This window comes from Culicoides brevitarsis, chromosome 1, assembly GCF_036172545.1.
Source record: "Culicoides brevitarsis isolate CSIRO-B50_1 chromosome 1, AGI_CSIRO_Cbre_v1, whole genome shotgun sequence".
NCBI lineage: Eukaryota > Metazoa > Arthropoda > Insecta > Diptera > Ceratopogonidae > Culicoides > Culicoides brevitarsis.
Window position 1 is genome coordinate 40,070,778 of NC_087085.1, and position 27,724 is coordinate 40,098,501.

Sequence of the window (27,724 nt, forward strand, 5' to 3'; positions counted from 1 at the left end):
TTCGAGAATATTTTTGTTTATCTTTGAATTGACGCAAATTAAAAATTTTAACTCGCAATTTATTGTTGTTAACTCAGTTGTCACTGAAACGCTTCTGTTCATATTTCGAGATATTTCATCATTTTTTAAATAATTTTTCCATTTTTCAGACAAAACATCAAAATCTCAATTCATGACAGTTTGATGGTTTATATTCAAGTACCTCTTTGACATATCCAATCTCACTAAAAATGCATAGAAACACTGAAGTTCATTCTAGAATTCAAAATTTAGGTTTTTTGGACTACTTTAGGCTTAACTAACACAAAACCATCAAAAAATCTCATGCCATTTATTTTTCGATGAAATGTTGATTGGAATAAATTTTCATGGAGATCTATTCACTTAATAATGCATCTTCACAGTTGAATCATGAAATTTCTCGAATACCTTTTGTTATTATCGTCAAGAGCATATTCTTCATATTGTTGTCTCCAACTCATTTTAACTTGTTTTTGTCAGTTTTTTTCAGCTTCCGTCATCTGTTTGAGCAACTGTACTTTCGACGAAAATAACTTTTTTTTTTGTTGTGAATTTAAGTTGCTAAGGAATTTTCTTTGTTATTGTCGAATGATCGATAGGTTGACACAACTGTTCCAACTTACGTCAATGAATTTGCGCATAGCGATAAAATTGAGTTTTTGTTCTTAAAATGTGTTTTCAAGATGATTCATTGTTTTCAACCAGAATCGTTTCGAGATCTTTGGTTGGAATCAGTTTTCAGTTTTGAACCTTCTTTAATAGATCTTGAAGCAAGCTTGTATAATCTAGATCAATGATCTAAAAATCAAATCATGATCTGATCTATTTTGCATGCCTCAGATCAAATAAAAGATTTGAATTTTGATCTGATTTGCAAATCTAATCAAAAAAATTTTCAACCCTTAACTTATTTTGAGTTAATTTGATCTAAAATTGATTTAAATTAAAATAAGATCATATCAAATCAAAAAAGTTAAGGGTTGAAAATTTTTTGATTAGATTTGCATATCAAATCATCTGATCTGATCATCAGATCTGATCTGTCGCCTCAAAAAAGATCAAATCTTTTTTTGGTTTTGATCTATATTATACAAACCTGTTTTCAACCACTTAACGAAATTGTTTCGAGATCTTTGCTTGGAATCAGTTTTGAATCGTCTTTAATAGATCTTGAAGTTCGTTTCGTAGATTTGAGATTTTTATCTATTTTTTGAAACATCTTTTTTGACACGTGTTACGATTCAGCTCAGTTACATCGATCGAATACTTAGTTTTTGGCAAAACTGTTAGAACAACTGTTCCTAAAATACGAATTGATAAAAATATTCTCTCAATGTTTGAACAGATTTTTCGTATCGACGTTGCTTTTTCCTTCGTATTTTTTCGTCGTTGTTGTCACGATAGATCGTCAGCATCTGTTCTGTAGCTGTAGCGGCAACATTATAAGAGAATAAACACAATATTAACGCTTCATTTGAACGTCTTCTGTCATACGACAAAGATTGGTAGCAAAAAAAAATGAAGATTATAGTTTTGTTATTCGCACTTTGTGCGTTCACTGCCGTAAGTTCTTAAACCTGATGCTTGAAAGTTGTTGCTTTAATTCTCCATTCTTTAGACTTGCAATGCATCCCAAATAGCATTCAATACTGAATCATGTACCATCCGGACAGGAGAACTCCATGAATATTTTTACGATGTTTACCATAATTACGGACCAGGAGGCTCCAACTACTATTACGTGCACCATCCATTAGCGGAAAGCATGTTTCCCTATTGGGAGCATTATCACGGTATGTATAATCATCTCGGAGAAAGTGTTGTCGAAAATCATTATGGATGGTCTGAGGAGCATCATAAAGCTTTGGTAACGCATGTCGTACATGTCCGTCAAAACTACACAGCCTTCCATATCGGAGGTATCCGTAAATTGCAAGACACCCGTGAAAATATCTACCGAAACCTTAGCGTGGTAATGCACAGCATCGATGCATTGGTTTGCGAAATGGATGGAACTCTTGCCATGGCACGCGAAATCATGATGAGTCGCATGGAATGCGGAAGTGAAGACATGAGACAATATCTCTCAAATCACGCTCAGGCCTTTGCGCAATCCTTGCAAGACTTTTTCGAGAATTTCAGAAATAGTATGTACATGCATTATTACTATTACATCGATGAGTCATTCATGTGGGATTGGCAAAACTTCCTTTATGACAGCACATACAACAAAGACAATCCCGTTGAATCATTGAAGTCCTCCGAAGCTATTTACTTCGAGTCGAAGAATATTTTGTTGTCCAAACAATTGGATAACTTCCGTACCGCTATCGAATGGTATACTACCACAAAGGGAATCATGGAGCTCAATGAGATACGATCACGCTTGCCGGATATCATCAATAATGCCGCAACACAAGAATGCGTCGATCCATATCGCTATTTTTAAAATAACATAAAAAACTATTTTAATGCTTTTCTAGTTAAATAAAGTCCCCATAAATAAAATAACTTGTCTAAATTTTTACATTTCACAAGAAATTTAGAGTATCTTGTTATTTTTTGAAGCTAAATCTCCATTTTTTTGTTTTGAGGAGAATTTTTCTTTCGTTTCTTTGAAAATATTTCGATATAATTTTTTTTCATATTTGAATAACCTTGAAACAAAAAATTTTTATATTTGCCTAATTTTGACGGTTTTTTGTTCTAAACTTTTATTTTGTAATTTTTAAAGTAGAACGTGATATTTAAGGCTTAAAAATATTTTGTGGGTGATTTTTTTCAAATTTTTATTTGATCTGTCATTTTTCCCGCCAAAATCGTGATCAGTAAGATCAATTTTTACACGAAAAATCATTTTTAAATCCTCATTTAGTTTTCGTGAATTAATAAATACAGTTCATAGCATCGCTAAAGAGTTCAATGTGAAGATATTTATTGATATTAACACAATTGGTTTGATCTATTAAAAAAATGGAAAGATCAAAATTTTTTTAAAAATGGCGGAATTTTATATTTTGTTGTTTTCATCATTTTTTTTTTTAATTTTTTGAATCAACCTTAAGATTTAATATTTTTTTAAAATTGTTTTTTTAAGAAAAAAATAGCAAAAAAATCAAATTTATTTAAATTAATTTTTTTTAAATTAAAAAAAAATAGAAAAAAAAAATTTTTTTTTCATTTTTTTTGGGACAAATCTTCCAAATTTATTTAAATAAACTTTTTTCATTTTTTAAAGAAAAAAAATGGCAAAAATAAATTTTTTTAAGTAAAAATCAACACAAAATTTATTAAAATGAATTATTTTCATAAAATATTAAAAATATGAAAAAAATATCAAAAAAACACTTCATGAAGGAAAATAAATTGACAATAAATAATTATTTTTTTTTAATAAAAATTTTGCTTGAAACGTGTTTTGAAACCTATCAAAATTTGTATTAAATAAAATTAAATAAATTAAAATTAAATTAAATAACATTAAAATAAAATAGAATAAAAAATAATTAAAAAAAAAATAAAATTAAATAATAATTTTTTTATCTTCAAAATATCATTTAAAAAAAAATTGCGCGTAATATTTTCACAAATGTTTAATTTTTTTTCGATCGCGAAAAATATTTGGATAGTTGACGATATCTCTCGTACGCTGTTGTCATGTTCGAATGTTTATCATGAATAAACTTAAAAACTGTATAAGAACAGAGGACGTATCTTACAGGAGAATCATTCAAAACTTGACTTCCAAAAGGAATAAAAGTGCAACATGAAGATTTTTACTTTGATTTTTGCATTCGGAGTCACTTTTGCAGTAAGTTGACCTTCTTTCACATGAAATCCTTTAAAATTGAAAAAAAAATTATTTTTTTCAGTCAGTTACTGCCTTATTCGACATCGATTCATGCGTTTATCGAACACACCAATTACACACTCACCTTTACTTGTTCGAATCAAACTACGATGGCATCCATTACTATCACGACATTTTTGAGATGATTTTTCCCTACTGGGAATACGAATATAACCGCCCGATCGGAAGATATCTCGGCGATTATTTAAAGACAAATCAATTCGAATTTTCAGATGAAACGTATGCCGCCATTAAACAGCACGTCATTGAAGTTCGTCAAAATTACTCGAGTTATCCCCAAGGATACTTACGGAAAATGCAACAACTCAAAAGTCATTTAAAGGGAAATATAAGCTTAATGATGGAAAGCATCGATACCCTTTCATGCGAATATGACGAAACATTCCAAAATGCCAAGCATCTCATGTTAAATCGCCCAGAATGCGGAGAAAATGACGTTAATACCTTTTTTGATGATCATATTGTGCGTTTTGTGACCCATTTGGAGAAATTTTTCGAAAAATTGAGTTTTATGCAAATGTACAATCACAACTACGTCAATAACCAAATGATGACAAACTGGGAACCGATGTTCTACACTCTCCTAATGGACAAGCATGATCCACTTTTGGCCTTGAAACGCGCAGAGGAAGTTTATTTTGAGGCACATGACCAATTACTGACGAAACAGTTGAATTCGATGCGTGAGTCGATGGAAATGCAGATCAGCTCGCTTCACATTTTGGAAATGGCGGAAATGAGACGTCAATTGCACACGATTCTCGAGTCAGCGAAGACTTTTGAATGCCAAAATAATCCTTGATCCTTCTGAAAAAAAACTTTTCCAGATTTTTTTTTTAATTTTTAAAATAAAGTCCCCATAAATTTAATTTTTTTTTTTAATTAAAAAAAATTTTTTTTGCGCGTAATTATTTTAACAAATGTTTGAATTTTTTTTCGAGTGCGAAAAATATTTGAATAGTAGTTCTCGTGTATTGTTGTCATGTTCGATTGTTTATCGTGAATAAACTCAAAAAATGTATAAGAACGGGCGACGTGTCTTTCAGGAGAATCATTCAAAGCTTGACTTCCAAAAGGAATAAAGTGCAACATGAAGATTTTCTTCGTAATTTTTGCGTTTTTCGCTGCAGTTGCAGTAAGTTCCTTTTAAATTTTTATAAATTTCCATTAAAAAAAATTAAAAATTTTTTCAGAATGCCTCTTCCAAGTGCGAATTTCATTTTACAGAAGTGAAACAACAATGGCTCTCGTTGAAAAATGACTTTGGATGGAAGAATCCACACACTTCCAGCTACGAACTTGTCTTCCCCAATTGGGAGTACGAACGTGCTCAGTGGAATTACAAAGATTTTTTCGAACAGGGACTCGGAGATCATCTTTCCCCGGCGGATCGCGAGACAATTGAACGACATCTCATACAATATCGCGAAGGTTATCAAGCATTTTTTGACTCAACAATGCGTTCTGTGGAACATCACAAAGACATGTTTCGGCGAAATTTCACCCTTTTCATGGACAATATGAAGACTTTGATGTGCGAGTTTGATTCGGCGCTCAAAATGGGTCATTCGCTGATGTTAACGCGACCCGCATGCGGTACAAGTGACCTTCACATGTACATTCACGAGACAATTCAGTTAAATATCTATAAAATGCATTGGCATTTGTCGCGTTTTAGCGAAGCGTTGCAGTACATGTCTACCTTCGTGGAGGATTTTATTATGCCGCATTTTCATTATGTGTTTAACTTGCCGTTCAATACGGAGCAAAGTAGACTGAGGGCATTGAGGAGAGCTGAAAAGTATTTTGAAGTTCATGGCGCTCTTGCGAATAAGGAATTGGCGCTTTTAAGTGAGACTTTGTATGGATTGGTAAATGGCGATATGATTTATTGTTTTGCTGAACGTCGAAATTGGTTTGTTGAAGTTATTAAAATGGGAGAGACACGCGAATGTTCGAGCTATGATCATTGGTGAACATTAACGATTTTTTTGGAACTTTTCTAGATTTACGTAAATAATTAATTAATCAATAAAGTCCCCATAAAAAAATATTTTTTAGAATTTTTTCTTTTTTTTTTATCTTTTTTATTATTTTTTAAATTTTTTTATATTTTTTTATTATTTTTTTTAAGAAAATTCACTCAGAATAAATTTTTTCGAAATTTTTGCTTAAAATATAGGATTTCATTAATTTAATTAAAATCAATTTATTTAATTAAATTTAAATAAAATAAATTATTTAATAAAATAAAGTAAAAAATTAAAAAAAAAATAAATAAAATTAATTTTTTTATTAAATTTAAAATTAAAAAATTAAATTAAATAAACTAATTAATTTTTTAGTTTTTTAAAAATTAAAATATTTCAATTTTTGGGCTTAAAATCTGAAAAAAACGAAAAATATATCATTTAATGTGTCATTTTGTATTGAAATATTTTGCAAAGAATAAAAAAAAAATCCTAATTTTTATTTTCTGATAATTGACAGATGAAATTTTAAAAAACTTTAAAAAAAATTATTAAATTTTTTTTAATAAGATTCATCGAAAAATTGTTGACGATGAGCTTAAAAAAAACAATTTAATGAAAAATAATTATGAAATTAGTATAAAAATTTGCGTTTTAAAAAATTAAAAAATTTAATTTGGCTTATTTTATTTAATTTTAAAAAAACTTTTTTAACAAAAAGAAAAAAATTAAAATTTAAAAAAATAAAAAATTTAAAATTAAAAAAATTAAAAAAAAAAATTTTTTATAAATTTAATGCATCAAATTATTTGTTTTCGATTTTTTCTGATTTTAGTCGCATTTTTAAATTCAAACTTTTAATTGAAAAATTTTAAAAATCTGAAAATTTTCTCCAAAAAGTTCAATAATAAATTTTGTTTAAAATGTTTTTCAGAAAAATTTTGACAAAAACGATTTCTCTTAGCAACATTTCAAAGAACTTTTCGTTACTTCGCAAAAACTCAAAAATTCGACAAAAATATTTGCTTTTCCATCTTGTTATCGTCAATAATTTTATTCTCCTTAAATTCTGCTTCGTTGGCAACTTTTCGATCAAAAATATTTTTTCAATAAAATTAATATTTGAACAGTTTGTCTCAAAAACGGAGAAAAAATTAAGCTGAAGTTTCGCTATTCTGTTGTCAGGTTCGGGTTTTCGATCGTCGGCGTGCGTAGAACAAGTGTAGATGAAAAAAATTGTAATAAAAACCATCGTTTATTGTAGCGAGGGAATCATTTTCGGTTATTCCGTCACAAGATAAAGATTGAAGATGAAGTTTTTCGTTTTATTTGCATTTTGCGCTCTGTTCGCGGTAAGAAATTTTCTCGCAGTTCAAAAGATAAAAATAAACAATTAATTTTTTTCTGAAGGGAATTGACGCGAGTGGCATATGTGACACTTGCAAATTTGATCATCCCGAGTTAGCTCTAATTGCTGAAGGCATTGAATTGGGTTACGGTGTAAGTGATCGTCATCCAGAGGAACATTTTTACGACGATGCTTTGAGTCACTTTGTCGTTTTCCTTGATGGTTTCGAAAATACTGCCGTACCTATTGAACAGAATACCGAATGGGATGCGGAGCTCAAAGCTCATATGACTCGTCATGTTATCCATCATCGCGAACGTTACATGGATTTTGCGAAAAGCGCCGTGCAGATGAATGAGCAATACAAAGCCTGGAATCGCAACAACGGCAGCGCAATGAGTCAATCTTTCGGCGCTTTCTTGTGCGAATTCAATGCCGCTCTCAATTTGGCCAAGAAGGAGTTTGATCGTCGTCCCGAATGCACAGATACCGATTTTGACGTTTACGCAAGTGCCGCTATCATGGAATTGCATCAAGCTTTTCACAATGAGTTTCAAGGTGCAATGCAAGCTACACAAGCATACGGGCCAATTGTCAACGTTGATACCATCAATGCGTTCTTGATGATGTACCAGACTGCCATTTTTGACAATGATCCATGCAATGCTGTCAATGACTTGGAAGGCATTTTGTACACGCGTCGTGATTTGAACTTGAAGCAACACAATAACTGGGGACGTGCACAATCGTGGCAATTCCATGTTTCAACCATGTTGTTCTTGAACAGTCAACGCAAAAAGTTGATTAAAAACATGCAAGAAGTTCACACTGTTGCATGCTCTGCATAAACATAAATAATTAATTATTCAAGATGTTAATTAAGCTTTTCTAGATTTTATAAATAAAGTCCCCGTTTAACTTATACTTCTTATTATTTTTTTTTTCTTTAAAAAAATTTTTTATTTTCACAATTTTTTTTTTATTTTTCAATTTTTTTTTGAAATTCGTTATAATTTATTTAATAAAATATAATTATTAAATTTTATTAAATATTTTTTTTTTAAATTATAATTAAATTTTTTAATTGAATAAATAATTGATTAAAAATTATTATTTTCCTGATTTTCAATTTCTTTCTATATTATTATTTTTTTTATTATATTTTTTTATTTATTTATTTATTTTTTTTATAATTATAATAAATATCTTTTTTTTAAAATTAAATTATCATATTTTATCAATTATTTTATTAAAATTTAAAAAAAAAAAATTATTATAAATATCAACAAAAATATTTTAATAAATTAAAATTATTTAAATATTATTATTAATGAGGTATATTTAAATACTGAATTACTAAAAAACAATAAAATTAATTTTTTAAATTTAATAAAAATATTTTTAATAAAATTAAATTTTATGAAATATTAATTAAATAATGAACATTTAAATTAATAAAGATATAGTTCAAAAAAAATTAAAATAGAAATTATTATTGCCTATTAATTATAAATTATTTTAATAATTAATTTTATTCAATTTGATTTGAATAAAAAATTTAAATTTTAAAACATTTAAATAGAAATTTTGAATTTTTTAAATAATGTTTAATAAAATTAATTAGATAATTATATTTGAAATTTTTTAATTAATTTTTTTAATTATAATTGTAAAACAAATATCAATTTAATCAAGCAGAAACAATTTAAAAAAAATTAGAATTTTTTAAAATAATTTTTTAAAATATTAAAAAAAAAATTTTTAATATAAATAAAATTTTATAATAAAAAAATATTTTTTTTACTATTTTGAACCTATAGATTTTGTGAAAATTTTAAAAATACAAAAAAATAAAATTTTTGACAAAATAATAAAAAAATAACTTTTTTAATGAACTTTTCCAGTATAAATTTATTATTTCCTTAATTAAATAAGATTTTTGGTCCCCATAAAAATAAAACTTATTCATCTAAACTCCGGTACAAGTATACAAGTAAGCACCTCGTGCTACTTCCTTCTCGAGTATGGAACGAACTCTATCCAAGCAATTGGTGTATTGGGCATAAATGTTACTCTCAATGTACCATCTGGCATATTTGCAGGCATCAAGAACAGTCAAGCGATCCATGGTCAAATGACGCATTTCAGCCTAAAAAAAATTTTTTTTTTTAAATAAAAATTAAAAAAAAAATGTTTAAAAATGTCAACTTACGTTAGTGAGAGCAGTCATGGCATCGAAATTGGGATTTTGAACTCCGGCAAAGATCGATTCAAGCGAATAATGGAATCCGTAGAGAATTTCATAAGGCACGGCGGCATCTCCGTGCGAAAGAACAACGGAAAGTTGGTGAAAGTAGCTGTGCAACGACTCAACCTTTACTTGCAATTGATCATGGTATTGGGTTTTATCGGCGGCCGTGCACTCTGATCTGCTAGCAATAACGGCAACAGCTGCGTTGAACAAATCACGAAGCTCGGGCACTTCAGCGACAAATTTTTCGTGCCAGAATGTCGAGTTTGCGATAGCAGCGGCACGTTCAACTGCACATTGGGCCGAAACTTCAGAGTACCAATCATGATAGCTGTGTTGCGAGTTGAGATGACAGATCAAGTCAAAGTCACCTGAATTCAAAACAGAACTCTTGACGCTGGAATATCTCTCTTCGACTGTGTTTGTGAAATCGGGAATGGTATAATCGATCTCCGGTATTCTCGCGTCATAGTTGGATTGCTCGGCGTTGATTAAATTTTGGAGAGGATCGTCGCCATTTGTTCCCTGTAAAAATAAACAATGCAAAAAAAATTGGTTGAATGAAAAACGTTGAAATTTTACCTTGAACAGGGCGACAAGTAACAAGCAAAAAACTGCCTTCATTATTATCTTTTGATCTCAAGAAGTTTCAAAAGCAGAATGATATACTTTTAACTACGTTACTAATTTTTATCCGAAATTTTATTAACGTTCGAAACATTTCGAAACACTTGCGCAAATATCGCTCGATTGGCAACGCGATGCCTTCCAAAGTTTCGAATTTATCGAAAATATTATTTTTTTTACTTGACAACAAAATTTTTGAGCTAAAACATTTGAAAATAAAAAAATATATATTTGATTTTTTTTATGTTTAAAAATTCGAAGGTCATTTAAAACTGATTTTTTTTTAATTGAAAAATTTCTTTTAAAAAAATTTAAAAATATTTAAAAATTAAAAAAAAATTAAAAACTTAAAAAATTTTAAAAAAATTAAAAATTTTTAAAAGATTTTATTTTTTAATTCAAAGTATATTTAATTCAAAGTTATTTAAAAAATAAAGTCTTTTAAAAATTTTTAAATTTTTTTAATTTTTTTAGTTTTTTTTTTTAATTTTTAAATTTTTTAAATATTTGAATTTTTTTAATTTTTTTTAAAAGAAATTTTTCAATTAAAAAAAATTTCAGTTTTAAAATGATTTTTCGAAATGAAAGTTCGAAAAAATCTAACACTTGAAATTTTCATACAAATTTGGATTTTTAACAGATTTAAAAAAATATATATGTATAAATTTATTGTTAATTTGCTTAAAAAATTGACATATTTTATGTTCAAAAAAATTCAAAAATTCTAAAAAGTCTATTTAAACTACAAAATATTTTGAAAAATCGTAGGTTATTAAAAAAATATTTAAATGTACCCATTGAGTTAATATTTTTTTCATCCTCTTTGTTTAATAAAAACAAGTAAAATATTGAAAAAATTTTAAAAAAATTGCTAAAACATTTTTGATAAATTAAATTAATTTTTTTTAAAAAATTAAAAATAAAATAAATTAATAAATTTAAATTTAACTCAATTAATGGAAAAAATCAGAATATTTAAATTTTTTTTTCTAAATTTTATCATAAGAATTTTTTTTATTTAAACAAAAATAAAATGCCAAAGTAATTAAAAACCTTAAAAAAAATTATCAACCACATCAAAAGATTCAAATGTGAGTTTTCCATTTGGATACGCATTTTTCGTATGTATATGTGCTCTTTTTCTCTTGTTTGCAAAAAATTCATGAATCTAAAATTAAATCTTTCTCAAACAATTTTGTCTGCTCTCATTGACCACTCACTCACAAAAACACAAATTGAGGCATCAAAAGACGTCAAAAGAACGTTTTATAGGATTTTACTCAATGAAATTTCCGTCAACTTTTGTGTTTAGTAAATGAATGAACTGAACCACATTACAAACAAAAATTTTCGATTTGCATTGAAAAAAGTCATAAAATTAAATAGAACAATTTTTTATTAAAACAAAAATAATAATAAAAGAGTGTGAGAAAAAAAATATTTAAACGATCGGAAAGTGTAAATAGGAAGTGAACATAAATCAAAAATTTAGTGATCAAAAAATTGAAATTGAAACAAATTTTATTTATATTTTGGGCTGTAGTCAAGTCAATTCTCATTCAACGAGAAAAACACGCTTGACGTTGAAAATCAAACAATTCCAGATCCGTCGATTTTTAAAAAATAATATTTTTTATCGCTACACGGTGATAAAAAGAATTTTTTACGTGCGTCATTTTCCGAAACACTTGTTGTTTTTTGCAAATAAAAAATAAATAAATTTCCAGATAAGCTAAAAATATAAATACATCTTAAGATATTTTTTGAAAATATTTTTGATAAAAAAAAAATTTGAATGAATATCGATAAATGGCTCGAAACGACATTAGAACGTCAATGGAACACTTCACCTGACGTATCTCAGAGTTGTTTTCAGGAAAAAGTTCTGCCCTGTAGTTGTCAGGTCAATAATTATTACTACAGGCATTTGAATTTGTTTCATCCGTTTTGTCATGTCGCGAGTTGTGAGGAGATGTTTGCGCGTTACATGAATTGTTTGAGGTAAAAATATATGAAAGAAATGAAAGGAATCCATAAAAAATTCAATTTAATATTTTTTTTTAAATTTTTAATAATTTTTTTTTGCTCAAATATAATTTTTCGAAGTTTTCTTTCAAATTAATATCATTTTATCTTGAAAAACTATTTTTTTTTAATTTTAATTTTCCTAAAAATATAAGATTTTTTTTTATTAATTTAAAAAAATAAGTATTTTGATTATTTATTTTATTTTTTTTTATTTAAATTAATTATTAAATTAATTAATAAATTATTTTTTTTTTAATTTATTTTTTTTTTAATTTAATTATTATTTTTTTTTTTTTTACTGAAAAACTGCAAAGTTTTAGAAGGAAAAATTAAATTAATAATTTTTTTTTTCTATTTAAATTAAAAAAAAAAAGATTTTTGAGTCACGAAATTTTTAAAAAAAATTTTTCAAAACGATTTTGTTGATAATTTGCTTGATTAATTAACAAAAGCATGAGAAAAAATTAAGTAAATTACGAAAAACTAAGAAAATTATTCTGAATTGCACTTGAAATTGTAAAATACCTGTCGTTCACATATCTAAAAATTGCCATACTTGCTAATTCAATCGATTTGCCTTCATGCTAATTCAAATACCAACTGAGACGAATGAAAATGATAAATTTAATTATCTCTTTAAATGTTAGATGGCGTTAATTTATCATTTTCATTCGTCTCAAACCGTTATTTTTTAGCGCATTTTAATATTTTTAATTTTAATTTAATTAATTTATTTATTTTAAAACTTATTTTATTAAAATCAACAAAAAATCTAATTTTTTTAAACATATTTTCAATTTTTCTTTAATTTTTTTTTATTTTCAGAGACACATCTGAAGCAATTACAAACCACAGCAATCATCGAAGATCCACAAGTCGTTCCTCCATCACAACTACGACTCTCGAACGAAGCAGCGGCTCTCCAACGCTGAGCAACAACAGCCAAAAAACCAACAACGACAGCGAAAACACGACACAACCCTTGAATGTTACCAACAATACCGACAATAACAGCATTTACAACACAATTTCTTCGACGTCGCAGCTCACGAGTAGCATCAACAACAACGACGGCGGCAACGGAAGCAATACCAACACTTTGAACAACAACAAAACGCTTGACGATGTCGCCATTACGCCAACTAAGGAGAAACGTTCCTCGAAAGATCGTGATCGCGATCGCAACATGTTCACGTTACCGGCGCAAAAAGACGGCATTTTCGGGACTTTGAAGAAACATGCGAAGCGTTTTAGTTCGCAATCGTTCTCCGAGGGAAAATGTGACCCGAATCGCGTCAATCGCGCAAACAGACCAAAGAGAGACAAGTACAACCGAGCTTACTACTCGATGAATGAGACGATCGAAGTGCTGGGCGATCAAGTTATCGAAGATGAAACTGTGGTAAGTTGATTTTTTTTTAATTCTAAAAAAATCGAAGGTCACGTTCTAAATTTATTCAAGGCTGAAAAATTGAAAAATAAGTTAATTAACGACCCACATTTGTATTTTTTCATGGATTAGCATCAAATTAAAAGTTTATCGGTTTTCGCACTTGTCCGATTTCTCTTCTAATCTGACAATTGAGCCCATTTCGTGCAACGTCACGCTCGTGAAAGGGTGTCCCGTGTGTTTGTGACCCATTTTTTCGATATCACGCAAGAGTTTGAACCCGTAAACGACTTTTCCGAATGTCACGTATTGACTTGAGGGAAGAGGAACGTCGTGAAAAGTGATCACAAAGTGAATTTTCTTGTCAGGAGCGATTGTAGCAGCTAGTTGGGATGAACAATGATCAATATTTTCAGTTATTTGATCAATTTTTGGTGAAATTTGTGATTGTGAATGCTTGAAACGGAGATACGTTCCCGGAAATATCCTAAAAAAAAATATTTTTAAATTTTTGAAGCTAAAAAAATTTAAATTTTTTACCATTGAATGTCGATTTTGCGATTAGAGCTTAATAATTCGAGGAAATATTTCACACAAATCGGTGCAATGTCATCAAAAAGCTCAAAAATGAGTCTTCCTCGTGGTTTTTTATCAATAGCTACTTTAACATATACCAAATTTGACTCCTTCGTACCAAAATTTAACGGAATTTCAATAAATTTTACATTTTTTGGCGTCAATTCCTTTAAAACGATGATTTGTTTGCAAGAATGTCGAATATTTTTTAAATTTTTCTTCTGCCATTCATTTAAATATTTTTCAGTTTCATAATTTGGTGTTGCTCGAATAATTCTTTCAAACATTTCCTCGTTCTTTTTGTCGATTTTTCGGCTTTCTGATTGATTTTTCTCCAATTTGGAAAGTTTTTTGCCCGCCAAGGCGTTGTGCGAGTCAATTGTGCCATGCGTGCGAAACATTTTGACGATGCGATTCATTAGCATGCGATTTTCGATCGTGATCGCTTTGAAACGACGTGCATCGTGCTTCGCCTTGTTCGTGTGCGTCACACTCTCGATCGGCAACAAAGGGGCGTCGTTATCAATTTTGTGCGTAATTTTTGACATCTGGAGATTTTTAAAGGAAAAAAAATAAATTTAAATATTCAATTAAACAGATGGAAGGTTTTTATGGCGAATGTGCCCACATTTGAATTGATTTAATGAATTTCTGGTTTAATAATTTTAATATTTTTTTTATATATTTTTTTTTTAATTTAATTATTTTTTTAATAATTTTATTTAATCAAATTAATTTTTTTTTAAACTAAAAAATTTTTTAAATTAAATATTTATTTTTTTTTAATTTGAATTTTTTTTAAATTTAATAAATTTAATTTTTAAAAAAATTAAAAATTGTCTCTTTAAAAAAAAAAAAATAATTTTATTAAATTCTCAAAATTTAATTTTATTTAAAATTTAATTTTTTTTAAAGTTAATTTTTTTGAAACTTCTAAAAATTAATATCAGTAAAAAAAATTACAATTTTTTTTTTAATAAAAAAAATAAGTAAAAATTCTTTTTATTTTAATAAAATAATTCTCAAAATATTTAAATTTAATTTGTGATATTTTGCATAAAAATTAATTAATTAAAATTAAAAAAAAAATAAATAAAGAAATTTTAAAATTAAAATCAAATTAAACTGGTTAAAAAAGTTATTTCTGATAATTTTTTAATTTTATTTATTTTGAAATGAATTTTATTTAATTTAATAATTAATTTTATTTAATTAAAAATTAATTTTATTTAATTTAATGATGAATTGAAATTTATTATTAATTTAATTTAATTTTTTTTAAATTAATTTTTTTAATTTTAACTAATTTTTTTTATAAAAAAAGAGATATTTTTTAATTAAATTATAAATTTTCAAAAAAATCAATTAAAAAAATAATTTTTAAACTAATAATTGCTAAAAATATTTTTAGATGAAATTCTTACATTTTTCTTATGTTTCTCGTACAAACGAGCATTTTCCCTCGAAATCGGCTGCGGCGACATTAAAAAAGTAAATAAATTTAGTCACAACAAAATTTGTTATTTATCGTTTGAAGTTCAAGTCATCGCTTATGCTGTTTATGTGTGTATTTATTCAATTAAACCATCCATATCATGATCATAAAGACTTGTGGTTACAACTGAGCGATTTTCGTGCAGAAATCCTCCCATGTGGAACAAATCACTCAAATTAACAACTTTGGCTCCAAATTGAGGTACGAATCAATCAAGCTCGTCTTTTTTCCGATTTATTTATTTTTTGCATGTGAAGCCAGATTTTATTATGATAAATTTCTGACCCAATTAAAAGCAAAAAAAAAAATATTTTATTGGATTACTAATCAATCATCGGTTCAGCTTCGGATTTCACAAACAAACAAAAAAATCCACCCACAAAACAACGAACGAAACAAAAAACAAAAAAAAATCCGATTAACTTTACATTATGGCAGTATCAATTGAACCATTCAAGAGTTCAAATGTTGCGAAGAGTGAAATCTTTTAAAAATGAAGAAAAAAATTGCGCATGTCACAGTTAATTATACGAAAACGAAAAAAAAACAAAACAAACGTTTGTGAATGAAAATAAAATAAATACAATTATCGTACTCTTTAATACTCATTTTTTTTTTGTTATTCGCCACAAACAACAATATTGAATTATGGACGATGAAAAATAAAAAAAATAAATTATTGGTTTAGTGCCATTCGAAGTATCGATCAGTGAAGTTCAAACTCGCATGAACGGGTCGAGTCACAACATTTTGACACATTTACACGTCACAAAATAAGTCATTAGACAAAAAAAAAATAATAAAAATAAAAATGTTCGAGTAAAAGTGCGACAAATGCATTCCTCAACGCCGCAGTGAGGCAAAAAAAGAAAAATTAAATGGAATTTGATATGTTCATAAAATATGTGTTTATAGTCGAGAAATGTAATAATTAGTGGAGCGGGAAATCGTAAATTACAATTTATTGAAAATTCATAGGTATACTACTGGCTCGGAGCTAACGTTCAATTATTTTTGCAATGAGATTAAATGTGAAGCAATAGGAGGTTTTTTGAGGCACAAATGAACGAGAGTTTCGATCGAAAGTGCGGAGAAAATTAATTAGACGGCACGGCGAGAGGATGATTTGAGTAGAAATTAGAGGTCAAGGGACTTTGAGATGAAATTTTTATGAGAAATTAAAATTTTTGTTAAAATTTTTATCGATTTTGAGTCAATTGTCGTCATTCTTTGGGCTTAAATGAATTTTTTTCTATTGAAATTTTTTTTTATTTAATTTTTTGTGTCATTTAGAGATTTTTATTCAAAAAATTATTATTAAAAATAAGTTTCAGTAAATTTTTGATTTAAAATTTTATGAATTTTAAAATACTCAAGGGACATTTTATTAAAACAAAATCTTCACAAAAATATTTTTATTCAATTTTTAATGGAAAATTTTATTCATTAAGAGATTTTTTATAGAAAAATTAAAGCCTCAAGACCATTTTTAATGAATTTTGTGGATTCGAGTCAAATTTTGAGCCTTTGAGAAATTTTATATCAAAAAGTTTAAACCTTAAGACGGGTTTCAATGAATTTTTAAATTATTTAGAGACTTTTTATTCAAAAAAATCATTTTAAAGATAATTTTTAACGAATTTTTTAATTTTTAAAAAAATATTTTTTAAATTTTTTATTCAGAAAATTTTTTAATTTTTTTTTATAATTTTTTTAAAAAAATTTTTTTAAAATTTCATAATTTTAAGATTTTTTAAAATTTTTTATTTTTAAGATTTAAATTTTTTTTTTTAAAATTTAAAAAAACTTTTTTTTAAGAAATTGTTTCTCATAAAAAAAAATTTGAAATCAAGAGTCAAAAAGTCAAAAAATTTTATTAAAATTTTAATTAAAAAATTTAGAAAAGACTTTAGATTGAAGAAATTGTATCTAAAGACAATTTTAAATTCTTTTTGAGACTTCGAGATTTTTTTTTTTTTGTAAAAAATTTAAACTTCAAAATAATTTTTACAAATTTTTGAAAAGATCAAAAAAAATTCAAGACGATATTTAATAAATTTTTAAGCCATAAAAATAATTTTTCTCATTAACGAGACTTTTCCTTGACTCTTGAACCACCTGCAGGCTTTTTACTTAAAAAAAATCGATAAAAATCACGTGCACGTCTAATTTATCGCTCTCTCACTCACTCCGTTCATTACTCAAAAAACACATAAAACCGATTTAGACAAACACTCCCCCACTAAATTATAATTTTTTTCTCACTCGCAAGTTCATCAACCGTGATTAGACACTTTACAATATGATTCGGCAGTAGTAAAGTAATAACCGCATCCATAAAAGGCTTGAAGTGCAACAAAAACGAAAAAAAAGTTAATAATTATTCATCAACTACCAACTAATAGGAAAGAAAGTTGTCAAACAGCTACTTTACGTCGCCTTCGACGTTGAAATTTCGTTCGTTTGCGTGTCTGTGATAGCAAAAAAACCTTCAAAATGAAGTTTCTCAAGTGCATCAGTCCAAAAAAGTCCTCGCCAAAGTCGAATGTCGCCGTTAGGAAGCTAAAAAAGACAAAACATCCAAAGAAAAAGAAGAAAACTTACGAAAAATCGCGTCGTCAACGAAATTCCTACATCGCCTCGTCGTTCAATAGGAATTTTTACCCCACGGAGCAGTTCCCGCGACGAAGTTTCAGCAGTCATGACATCATCGAGGCTTATGAGACGCCCAAAAATGACACTTACATCTACAATTACAACCTTGAGACGGGTCGTCGTACCAAATCTGAGCCGGAAATGCGGGCTGAAAGCGCCTATGCTGACTATTTGCGGTATTATCAGAAGCAAATTTTGGATTTGCAGCAACAAGCAGCTCGAATGGTTGCCAATCCGCCCATTTTTTACGATAACAACAACAATCAGAGGCATTTTGACGTACAGAATGCCGTTAATTCGAGACAAATGTACGAGCAACAACCGAGATTTCCTCATCATTATAACAATTATAATGTTGCCGATGGAAATCAAAGTGTGAGAATTTCGAATCTCAATCGGAGCACAATTGTTGGCAACGATTTTTCGCATGGAAATGCCGCCGAAGAGTTTTTTGGGAACAAAACGCAGCAAATTCCGACACAATTGCTGCATTCGAGACGGAATAATGCGAGATTTTCGTATCCGCAGTGCCTCAACCAAGCTACGAATCTCTTCGCGAAGAAGATTTTCGCCTCAAGCAATGCGTTGAACATCAAAAAGTTGAGCAAAAGTCATGAAAAAGCCTCGAAATATCCGCATCACTCGTATCATCGGAGGAGCAAGTCGAAGGTTTGTTCAAAAATTTTTATAATTTCTCGTCAAAAATCATCTTCGAGTGACAAAAATCAAAAATTTAATCAAATCTTGCCCAATTCGTGACATTTTCAATCCAATTGCGGTTCATTGACCCGCTTTAACGAGCCACAGGTCTCGTGTCCCTTCAACTAATCTTACATAAGTAAGTCATTGAGATGCGATTTAAATAAATGAGCCGTTAAATTCATACATAATTCACTCACTTTAATCATATTTCTATGAAAAAATAAATTTGAAACAACATCGTCGTGATTTAAATAATTTTTATAAAATGCATGCGTGATGCGATGTAAAATGTTGGAATAAATAAAGGCTTAGCATAAAATTCGAATATCTATCGAATATTTTATCATATCATCAAAACAAAGTTTGAGTTTTGTTATTCGGGTTGTTTGTTTGCTACAGGACAATCGAGAACGAAAGAGGATTAAATTCGCATTACATGTCCAGACATTTTGTCTTGACAACGCCCTTTTAAAAAAAATGTAGAAAAATTTAAAATTTTCTGTGTAAGAAATTTTGCGAGATAAAAAAAAAATATAAAAAAATATTTAAATTTTTTTTTAAAAAATAATTTTTTAAACAAAAATAATTTAAATAAATTTTTAACAAAATAATTTTTAATTTTTTATAAAAATTAAATGTAATAAAAAAAATTTCTTATTGATAATTTTTCCATTTCTTTCAAATTATTAATTAATTTAATTTGTAAAAATAATTTTTGATAACATTTAATTTTCATAAAAAATTAAAAATATATTTTTTTAAATAAAAATTTATCAAAATTGACAATAATAAAATTTATTTTTTATTCCAACAAAAATTAGATTTTTTTAAATTTAAAAAAAATATTTAAAATAATTAAATTTAAATAATTTAATTAGAAAAAAATATTTTCAAGATGAAAGAGCAATCAATTAATTAAAAAATTATTTTCACGCATTTTTACTGAAAAAATATTTAAATTGAATTAATATATTTTATAATTTTTTAAAATTAATTTTTATTATTTTTTTTTTCAAATTTCTAATTTTTGTTGGAATAAAAAATTAATTCTATTATTGTCAATTTTGATAAATTTTTATTTAAAAAAATATATTTTTAATTTTTTATGAAAATTAAATGTGATAAAAAATTATTTTTAATTTGAAAGAAATGGAAAAATTATCAATAAGATTTTTTTTATTTTTTTTTAAATTTACTTAAATTATTTTTGTTTTAAAATTATTTAAAAAAAAAATATTTTTATTTGGTATTTCCATTATCAATAAGAAAAAAAAAATTTTTTTTTATTAATTTAATTTTATTATTTTTTTTTTTAAATTTTTAAAATTTAATATACCTAATAATTTTTGGAAATTAATTAAATTATTGGAAATTTTTAAAATAATTTTAAGTTTAATTCAAAGTAAAATTTTTTTTTCGTACAAAATCCAATGAAAAATGATTATTTTATAAAATTCGAGACATTAACTTTCCACAGTAAAATAGTGACAAAACCAATGACCCTTCTTTCTTACAAAACAATCGCCTAACGTGTCTGTAATTCAATCTACCGAATGACGCGCGACCACAAAATTTCGTGTCTTTTGTCAAGAAATGCTAATATTTATCGATGTTCGGGTTTAAAAAGTCGCCCTAATAAATTGTGTCTACAAGTTTTGTTTGTCGTGAGGTGTGAAATTTCCATCTTGATTTTTTTAGATATTTTTTATTTTATGAGAATCGGAAATAGTTGAAAAAAGTTTCGTCTCGTCTCTTTTGAATGCAAATTCATTCATTCATTCTAACACTCATCCATGGAGAATTCAAAAACAAACAAATAAATGATAATTCCGAGAATCAAGCTGTGCTTTGGCAGCATTGTTGTGTCAATTAGTCATAAATTGCCTTTGCAAGGAACGAAAAAAAGGGAACAAGAAAAAACTTGAATGAAACGAAATTTGAAATAAAATCACGGGAGGCGTTTTAACTCCAACGAAGGTTCTCATAAAGTTTTCTTCTCGCAGTGAAATGACATGCAAGAATTTGAAAAATGAATTTGTATCAATAAACAACGACCAAAAAGTGACACGAAACGACCGACAAGACAATGGTCATCACACACAAAAAATAAATAAATATTTAAATAACACGCAGGTGTGTCGCGTCGTCGTCGCCGTTTTTGATCGAATTCTTTTTGATTAATAATTTTTTGCGTGTTTTGATTTTTTTTAAGCAGCACGCTCCAAAGATAGCATATCTCTGCTAATTTTTCAACAAGTTGTCGTCGTCGTCAGTCGTCGTGATGTGAGCAGTGTTGCACAACTCATAACACTTTCTCTTTTACAAACACTTTTTGTTGCACTTTTCTAGCAGGTTTCAAATGCATCGCAATGCAGCAACTGAAAAAAAAGTGAGTAAATGTTTCGTTTGTTCGTCGCTCGTCACATTTATGACCCATATATAATTTATCATGTTACTGCCTTTACGACTTTTTGCTTGGCAATAGAGAATACGTCATGCGTTACTTTTGCAAGGCATTTAATTTTTCTTTTAGGTTTTATGGAGAGAATTTTACCGTTCAAGGGGGGAACGAATTTTCGCAGGGTTGGAATTATTTTTCACTTATTTAAAAAAAATATTTTTAGGGTTGGAATGATCTTTCAACTAATTTAAAAAAATATTTTCAGGGTTGGAATGATCTTTCAATTGCTTCAAAACATATTTTTAGGGTTGGAATGATCTTTTAATTAATTCTAAAAAATATTTTCAGGGTTGGAATGATCTTTCAACTAATTTAAAAGATACTTTCAGGGTTGGAATGATCTAATTGCTTCAAAAAAATATTTCAATTGCTTCAAAAAATATTTTTAGGGTTGGAATGATCTTTTAATTAATTCTAAAAATATTTTCAGGGTTGGAATGATCTTTCAACTAATTTAAAAGATACTTTCAGGGTTGGAATGATCTTTCAATTGCTTCAAAACATATTTTCAGGGTTGGAATGATCTTTTAATTAATTCTAAAAAATATTTGCAGGGTTGGAATGATCTTTCAATTACTTCAAAAAATATTTTTAGGGTTGGAATGATCTTTCAACTAATTTAAAAAAATATTTTCAGGGTTGGAATGATCTTTCAATTGCTTCAAAACATATTTTTAGGGTTGGAATGATCTTTTAATTAATTCTAAAAATATTTTCAGGGTTGGAATGATCTTTCAACTAATTTAAAAGATACTTTCAGGGTTGGAATGATCTTTCAATTGCTTCAAAACATATTTTCAGGGTTGGAATGATCTTTTAATTAATTCTAAAAAATATTTGCAGGGTTGGAATGATCTTTCAATTATTTAAAAAAAATATTTTTAGGGTTGGAATGATCTTTCAACTAATTTAAAAAAATATTTTCAGGGTTAGAATGAACTTTCAATTACTTCAAAAAATATTTTTAGGGTTGGAATGATCTTTCAATTAATTTAAAAAATATTTTCAGGGTTGGAATGATCTTTCAATTACTTCAAAAAATATTTTTAGGGTTGGAATGATCTTTCAATTACTTCAATAAAAATATTTTCAGGGTTGGAATTATCTTTCAATTACTTCAAAAAATATTTTCAGGGTTGGAATGATCTTTCAATTACTTTAAAAAATATTTTTAGGGTTGGAATGAACTTTCAATTACTTCAAAAAATATTTTTAGGGTTGGAATGATCTTTCAATTATTTCTAAAAATATTTTTAGGGTTGGAATGATCTTTCAATTATTTCTAAAAATATTTTTAGGGTTGGAATTATCTTTCAATTACTTCAAAAAATGTTTTCAGGGCTGGAATGATCTTCAAAAAAGATCTTTCACGCTTAGAATGAAAAAAAATTACTTTTCATATCAAAAATCGATCTCCGTATGCCTTTTTAATGCATTGTTGCAAACCCTCGAGCCTATCAGTTTCAATTTCTCTTTCACTACTTTGCTATCTAACGTTTCCAATGTAACTAATATGGTTATTAAATATGATTTAATTCAGTAAACATCGAGACAAAAGGAAAGAAAAGTAAAACTATTCATTATCTTTTGATATTTTTTTTATGGTAAACTGATTTCTAACCAACAATTTTTTTTTGTGTGTGCATTTTTTTTTTATCGATGTCGCGGTTTTAAAACTCTTTAACTACAGTGCGTTTCTTCTATTATTTTTATTCTTTTTTTTGCACAAGATCTACAGACAATTAAATGCATTGTGGCAATCCAGTTTTGAATATCAATAAAAATATAAAACGTTGCGTTTTTTTTATTCCTTTTTGTCTCTTTCTCGCACGATTTTTTTTTATGACTTTTCTTCATGCACGTCAGTCAATTCGACTGAAATCTAGCTGAAATGCGAGACAAAATGTTATCAAATTTCAAACATAAACAAAACTCTCTAATAATAATTCTATTAGGTATTGTTCAAACAATTTTTTTTTGTTCGTTTTTCAAGATAAGTAAACGATTTCATTCATTTTATTCATTCAACGAACGGTTACGGCATCACATTTCAATATTTTTTAGTGTATTTTTTTCTGTGAAGTGTGTATGAAGTAAAGCAAGCACAAAACGCAAAGAACGTTTAAAAACTCTTGATTACTTATTTATTTTATTATTTAAATCGACTTCATTTGAATATACGTGCTGCGAGTGTTTGTACGAAGGTTTTTAAATGCTTGCCGTTTTTTTTCTCTTCAAACCTTTTTTTTGTCGATTCTTTTTATTAACGTTTAACAACAGGTTTCGAGCAAAGGCACAGGTATGAGTGAACGAGAGAGTGAGATGTATGTTGCCTTTTGTATGCTGGTCAGAGATGTGAGATTTGTTTCATCTCGCATTCTTCGTCCTTTATTCAAGAAAAAAAATCAATTTTTTTTTAAATTTAAAAAAAAATGAAAAATAATAATTTTAATTTTTTTTTAAATTAAAAAAATAAATTAAATTTTTAAATTAATTATTTTTTAAAAAATTAACCAAATTAATTTAATTAAAATTTTTAAAAAATAAAATAAATAAAATAAAATAAAATTATTTTTTTAAATTTATTTTATTTTTTCTAACTAAAATAAAATTAATTATTTTTATTTAATTAATTAAAAAAATAAATTGAACCATTTTTTTTTTTTTAATTAATAATTATTTTTTTTTTTATTTAATTTTTTTAAAAAAATTTTTTTAACAATTTAAAAAAATATTTATAAAATTAAAAAAAATATAACTTAATAAAACTCAAAAATTTTAATATTAAATAATTTGAATATTTTTTTCAAATAATTTATTTAAAAAAAAATAAATTAAATAAAAATGATTTTTTAAAAAATATTTTTAATTAATTTCTGAATTTTTGAATAATTATTTTTGTAAAATAATAAATCAAAAAAAAAAAAAATAAACTAAAATTCAATAAAAAAAAAAAATAAATAAATAAAATCTCGGATCCCAATCAAAAACATTTTTTTTCCATCTCCGACTGCGAGGAGCGTTATGTTGTGTACGACAATCAACGACGTCGTCAACTGGTTTCTCATATTTTTTCAAAAAAAATTTTCATTTAGGAATCGTCCGGATATCAAGTAACAAGGACTTTGTCGGATTAAAAAAGATCAAAATTCCAAGGAACTTTTCACCTGTGTGAATCCTTAAAAAAATCTTTTTTTTTTTGTTTTTGTCTACCTGCCGCTACTCCGCATTCCTTTCTTCGTTCACCAATACACCGAAAAACCAAAAATGACTTCAACACAAAGACATTTATGTGCGAGGAATATGTGAGGCACATGCATGAACAACTGAAATGACTCTCGAAACATATATTCGAGTAACTTACACACTCGCAGTTTATGTGCAAAGACGTTGAAGTTGTTTCGTTGGCGTCCATTTTAGTTTCGTCTGAGATTCGTAAAGTGAAGCAAGCTAAATCACGGCACACTAAAAAAAACTCACATTGCTTTTAAAAATTGTAAATAATATTTTTTTATTGTAAATAAATAAAAAAAAAGTGCCATTTTTTACTGAAAAAAAAAATTATTAAAAAAAAATTGCAATAAAAAAATTTAAATAAAAAATACAAAAATTGCAAATAAAAGGAGTGTAACGAAAAAAATTCTCCATACCTGTGCAAATAGAATCATGAATGTGTGCGCTCAAAGCAAACACCAAGCAAAATGAAGAATGTAGAATGAAATAAAATTTCAAGGTTCTACCACAATCAAGAAAGAATATAAAAAAAATTACAACGTGTCTCGTAGCAAAAGTTATCAATAAACAAATTTATTTATTTATTTACATTCCGCGCTCAAATCACCCCGCACATAAAAAAAAATTATAAATTCAAAAGTGTCAAATATGAGAGAAAAAAAGTGAATGCAGTTATTAATAAAATTATCAATTTGCATGAATTAAAATAAAAAAAATATAAATAATTAAAACGAGGTTCGTCGTCGAATAAAAAATTACAAGTTGAAATCTTTCGATTTGTAGATTGATTGAAAGTGCCTTAAAATAATAATTAATTAAATGACAAAATAAAAAGAAATATTTAAAAATAACATGGATTCACTTAATTTATCGAATGGGTCTCAGTTGCCCAATAATCATTATCACATGGATACGTCGACACAGGTAAAAAAAAATTGTTTTTGTTTGTTCTACAAGTGAGAAATTATTCAATTTTTGGGTCTTTTTGAAGTGAGTGATTGATTTTTCTGACATTTTTTTGGTACTTAAATTGAGTTGTGAGAATTTTAAAAATAATTTTTGTGCATTTTCGTTAATTTACGAAGCTAATTTAAGTTATAGAATTAAATTTTCGACAAGAATAATATTTTTAATAAATATTATTTAATTAATTATTTAATAAAATTTTTAATTAATTTTTTTATTCTAAAATTAGGTTTAAAAATAATTTTTCTTTGATTTTTATGGGTAAAAAGAATTTTTAGAAAATTTAAATTATTACAAAAATTTTTTATTTGAATTTTTTTTTAAATTTTAAATAATCACAAACAATTTTTTTTTTTTATTTTTTTATGTAGGTACAAATTTATAAATAAATTAATTTTTTATTCAAAAAATATAAAAAAAATTAAATTAATAAAATAAATAAATAAAAATTAATAAAAAATATTTTTCTTTCAAAATATTTAAATATTACTTATAAAATAATTAATTAATTTATAATTTAAAAAAAAATTAAATATTTAATGAAAATTTATTCTTCAATGTAATTTAATTTTTTTTAATTTTTACTTGCAATTTAAATTATTTAAAATAAAAAATAATAAATAAATAAAAATAAAATAAATAAAAAAAAATAAATAAATAAAATAAATAAATTAAAATGAAAAATTATATTAAATAATAATTGAATAAAATAATTATAAATAATAAAATTTTATTTTTATTTTTATTTTATAATTTTTATTTAAAATCTTAATTAATTAAAAAAAATCATTTAAAAAAAATTTCCAAAAATAATAAAATTTTTTAAAATTACTTTTAATTTTCATTATTTATCAACTCGTGATAATTTCAAATTTTACGATTTTTTAGCAAAAAAAAAAAATTTTTTTTCACACAAAACATTTTAATCGCCAAGATAAAAAGAAAACTTTTCTCTAACACGACAACTATGACGACGACGATTAAATCGACAAACGTTGCTTACTACGTCGACAATGATGATGATGACGGGACCAACCTAACCAGTTTATTGTAAAATAAATACCAAACATAACTTTAAAAACAGTGGAATGTCACTTTTTATTTTTTGCACCGTACAACTGCAAAAACTGCAATAGAACCAACTCGCATATGAAATTACAACAACAACAACCGAGAGTCGAGTTGTCTTATTGAATTGAGCAAATATGTGGTTTGTTGTAATGTTGCACCGCGTACTTTATTCTCCATGGTTTGAAAAAAAAAACATTTTTTTTTGTTGCAATATGCGCTGCCTCTCAAATGCACAACTTACAATTAAAACCGATTGATTTTGAAAGATTATTGCAGTTGCTGGTTGCGTTACAATGATCGAAGGGAACGGAGGGAGGTGATAAATGTTTGCAATTTATCAAGTTATTTATCGAGAAACGAAAACGTCGTAAAGTAAAAGGCGACCTATTGTTTCATTTTCCGTAACATTAGTCATGCCATGCACTTTTGAAAGCACCTTTTAAAGGAAAAACGGCTTGTTAGGAGATAAAATAAAAAAGCTACTGTTGCGTTGCTGACTCATTTCCCCGCGTTCGATACCGTTGTTTTTTCAGTCAAGTTGGTTTTTAAAAAATATCTGATTGAAACATAATAAAAATGAATCATGTCACGCAGCGATTTTTTTCTGTTCTTTCTCGCTAGCACCTTTCTTGTCAACGGATTCTTGTTACGTTTTGTAATATGGGCGTGTAAATGTAAAAAAATGAGTAGAAAATTACATGAATAAAATTATAATGATGATGATGAGGTACGTTTGTTTGTCTATAAATGGAAATTTTCACACGAGTTCATTGATATAATTATTTTATAAAAAAAAAATCATAATAAAAAATGGGGAAGAACTTGAATGAGGGTCCGAGATTGTAAGATTCTTGGAAAGATTCTTTTGTTTATGGGAGTTGGCATTTAAGTCATTTGTTTTTTTTTAATCTCGTGGATTTTATCATTTTTGTTCTTTGAAAAAAAAAAAAATATTAAAGATTAAAAAAAATTTTTTTTTGAGTTTTAATTTTTTTTTTAAATTTTTTATTATAAAAAAATTCATTAAAAATTTAATTTAATTTATTTTTTTATTTAAT

At 26.5% G+C, this 27,724-nt stretch overlaps 2 protein-coding genes across 4 annotated transcripts in view; both read left to right on the top strand.

Moving 5' to 3' along the window:
* The window catches only part of LOC134828156 (uncharacterized), a 74,769-nt gene that overhangs the window by 26,100 nt on the left and 20,945 nt on the right, over positions 1-27,724 (top strand). For 2 of the 3 annotated variants that reach the window (XM_063841143.1, XM_063841144.1), the window contains exon 3: positions 12,942-13,518. In XM_063841143.1, coding sequence (XP_063697213.1) covers positions 12,942-13,518 — 577 coding nt within the window. Of the gene's footprint in view, positions 1-12,076; positions 12,090-12,941; positions 13,519-27,724 lie in introns of those variants that run through there. The other variant, XM_063841146.1, reaches the window with a different exon arrangement.
* On the top strand, positions 1,522-2,470 carry LOC134828109 (uncharacterized). The gene is made up of 2 exons (XM_063841075.1): positions 1,522-1,584; positions 1,640-2,470. The coding sequence occupies exons 1-2, from the start codon at positions 1,540-1,542 to the stop codon at positions 2,468-2,470; spliced, it is 876 nt and encodes a 291-aa protein (XP_063697145.1). The 5' UTR covers positions 1,522-1,539.

Bases quoted from the DNA above. Each gene is read 5' to 3' on its own strand.
- LOC134828109 (XM_063841075.1), top strand. From the start codon at position 1,540: ATGAAGATTATAGTTTTGTTATTCGCACTTTGTGCGTTCACTGCC. The intron at 1,585-1,639 runs GTAAGTTCTTAA...TCCATTCTTTAG, and splicing joins CACTTTGTGCGTTCACTGCC to ACTTGCAATGCATCCCAAAT.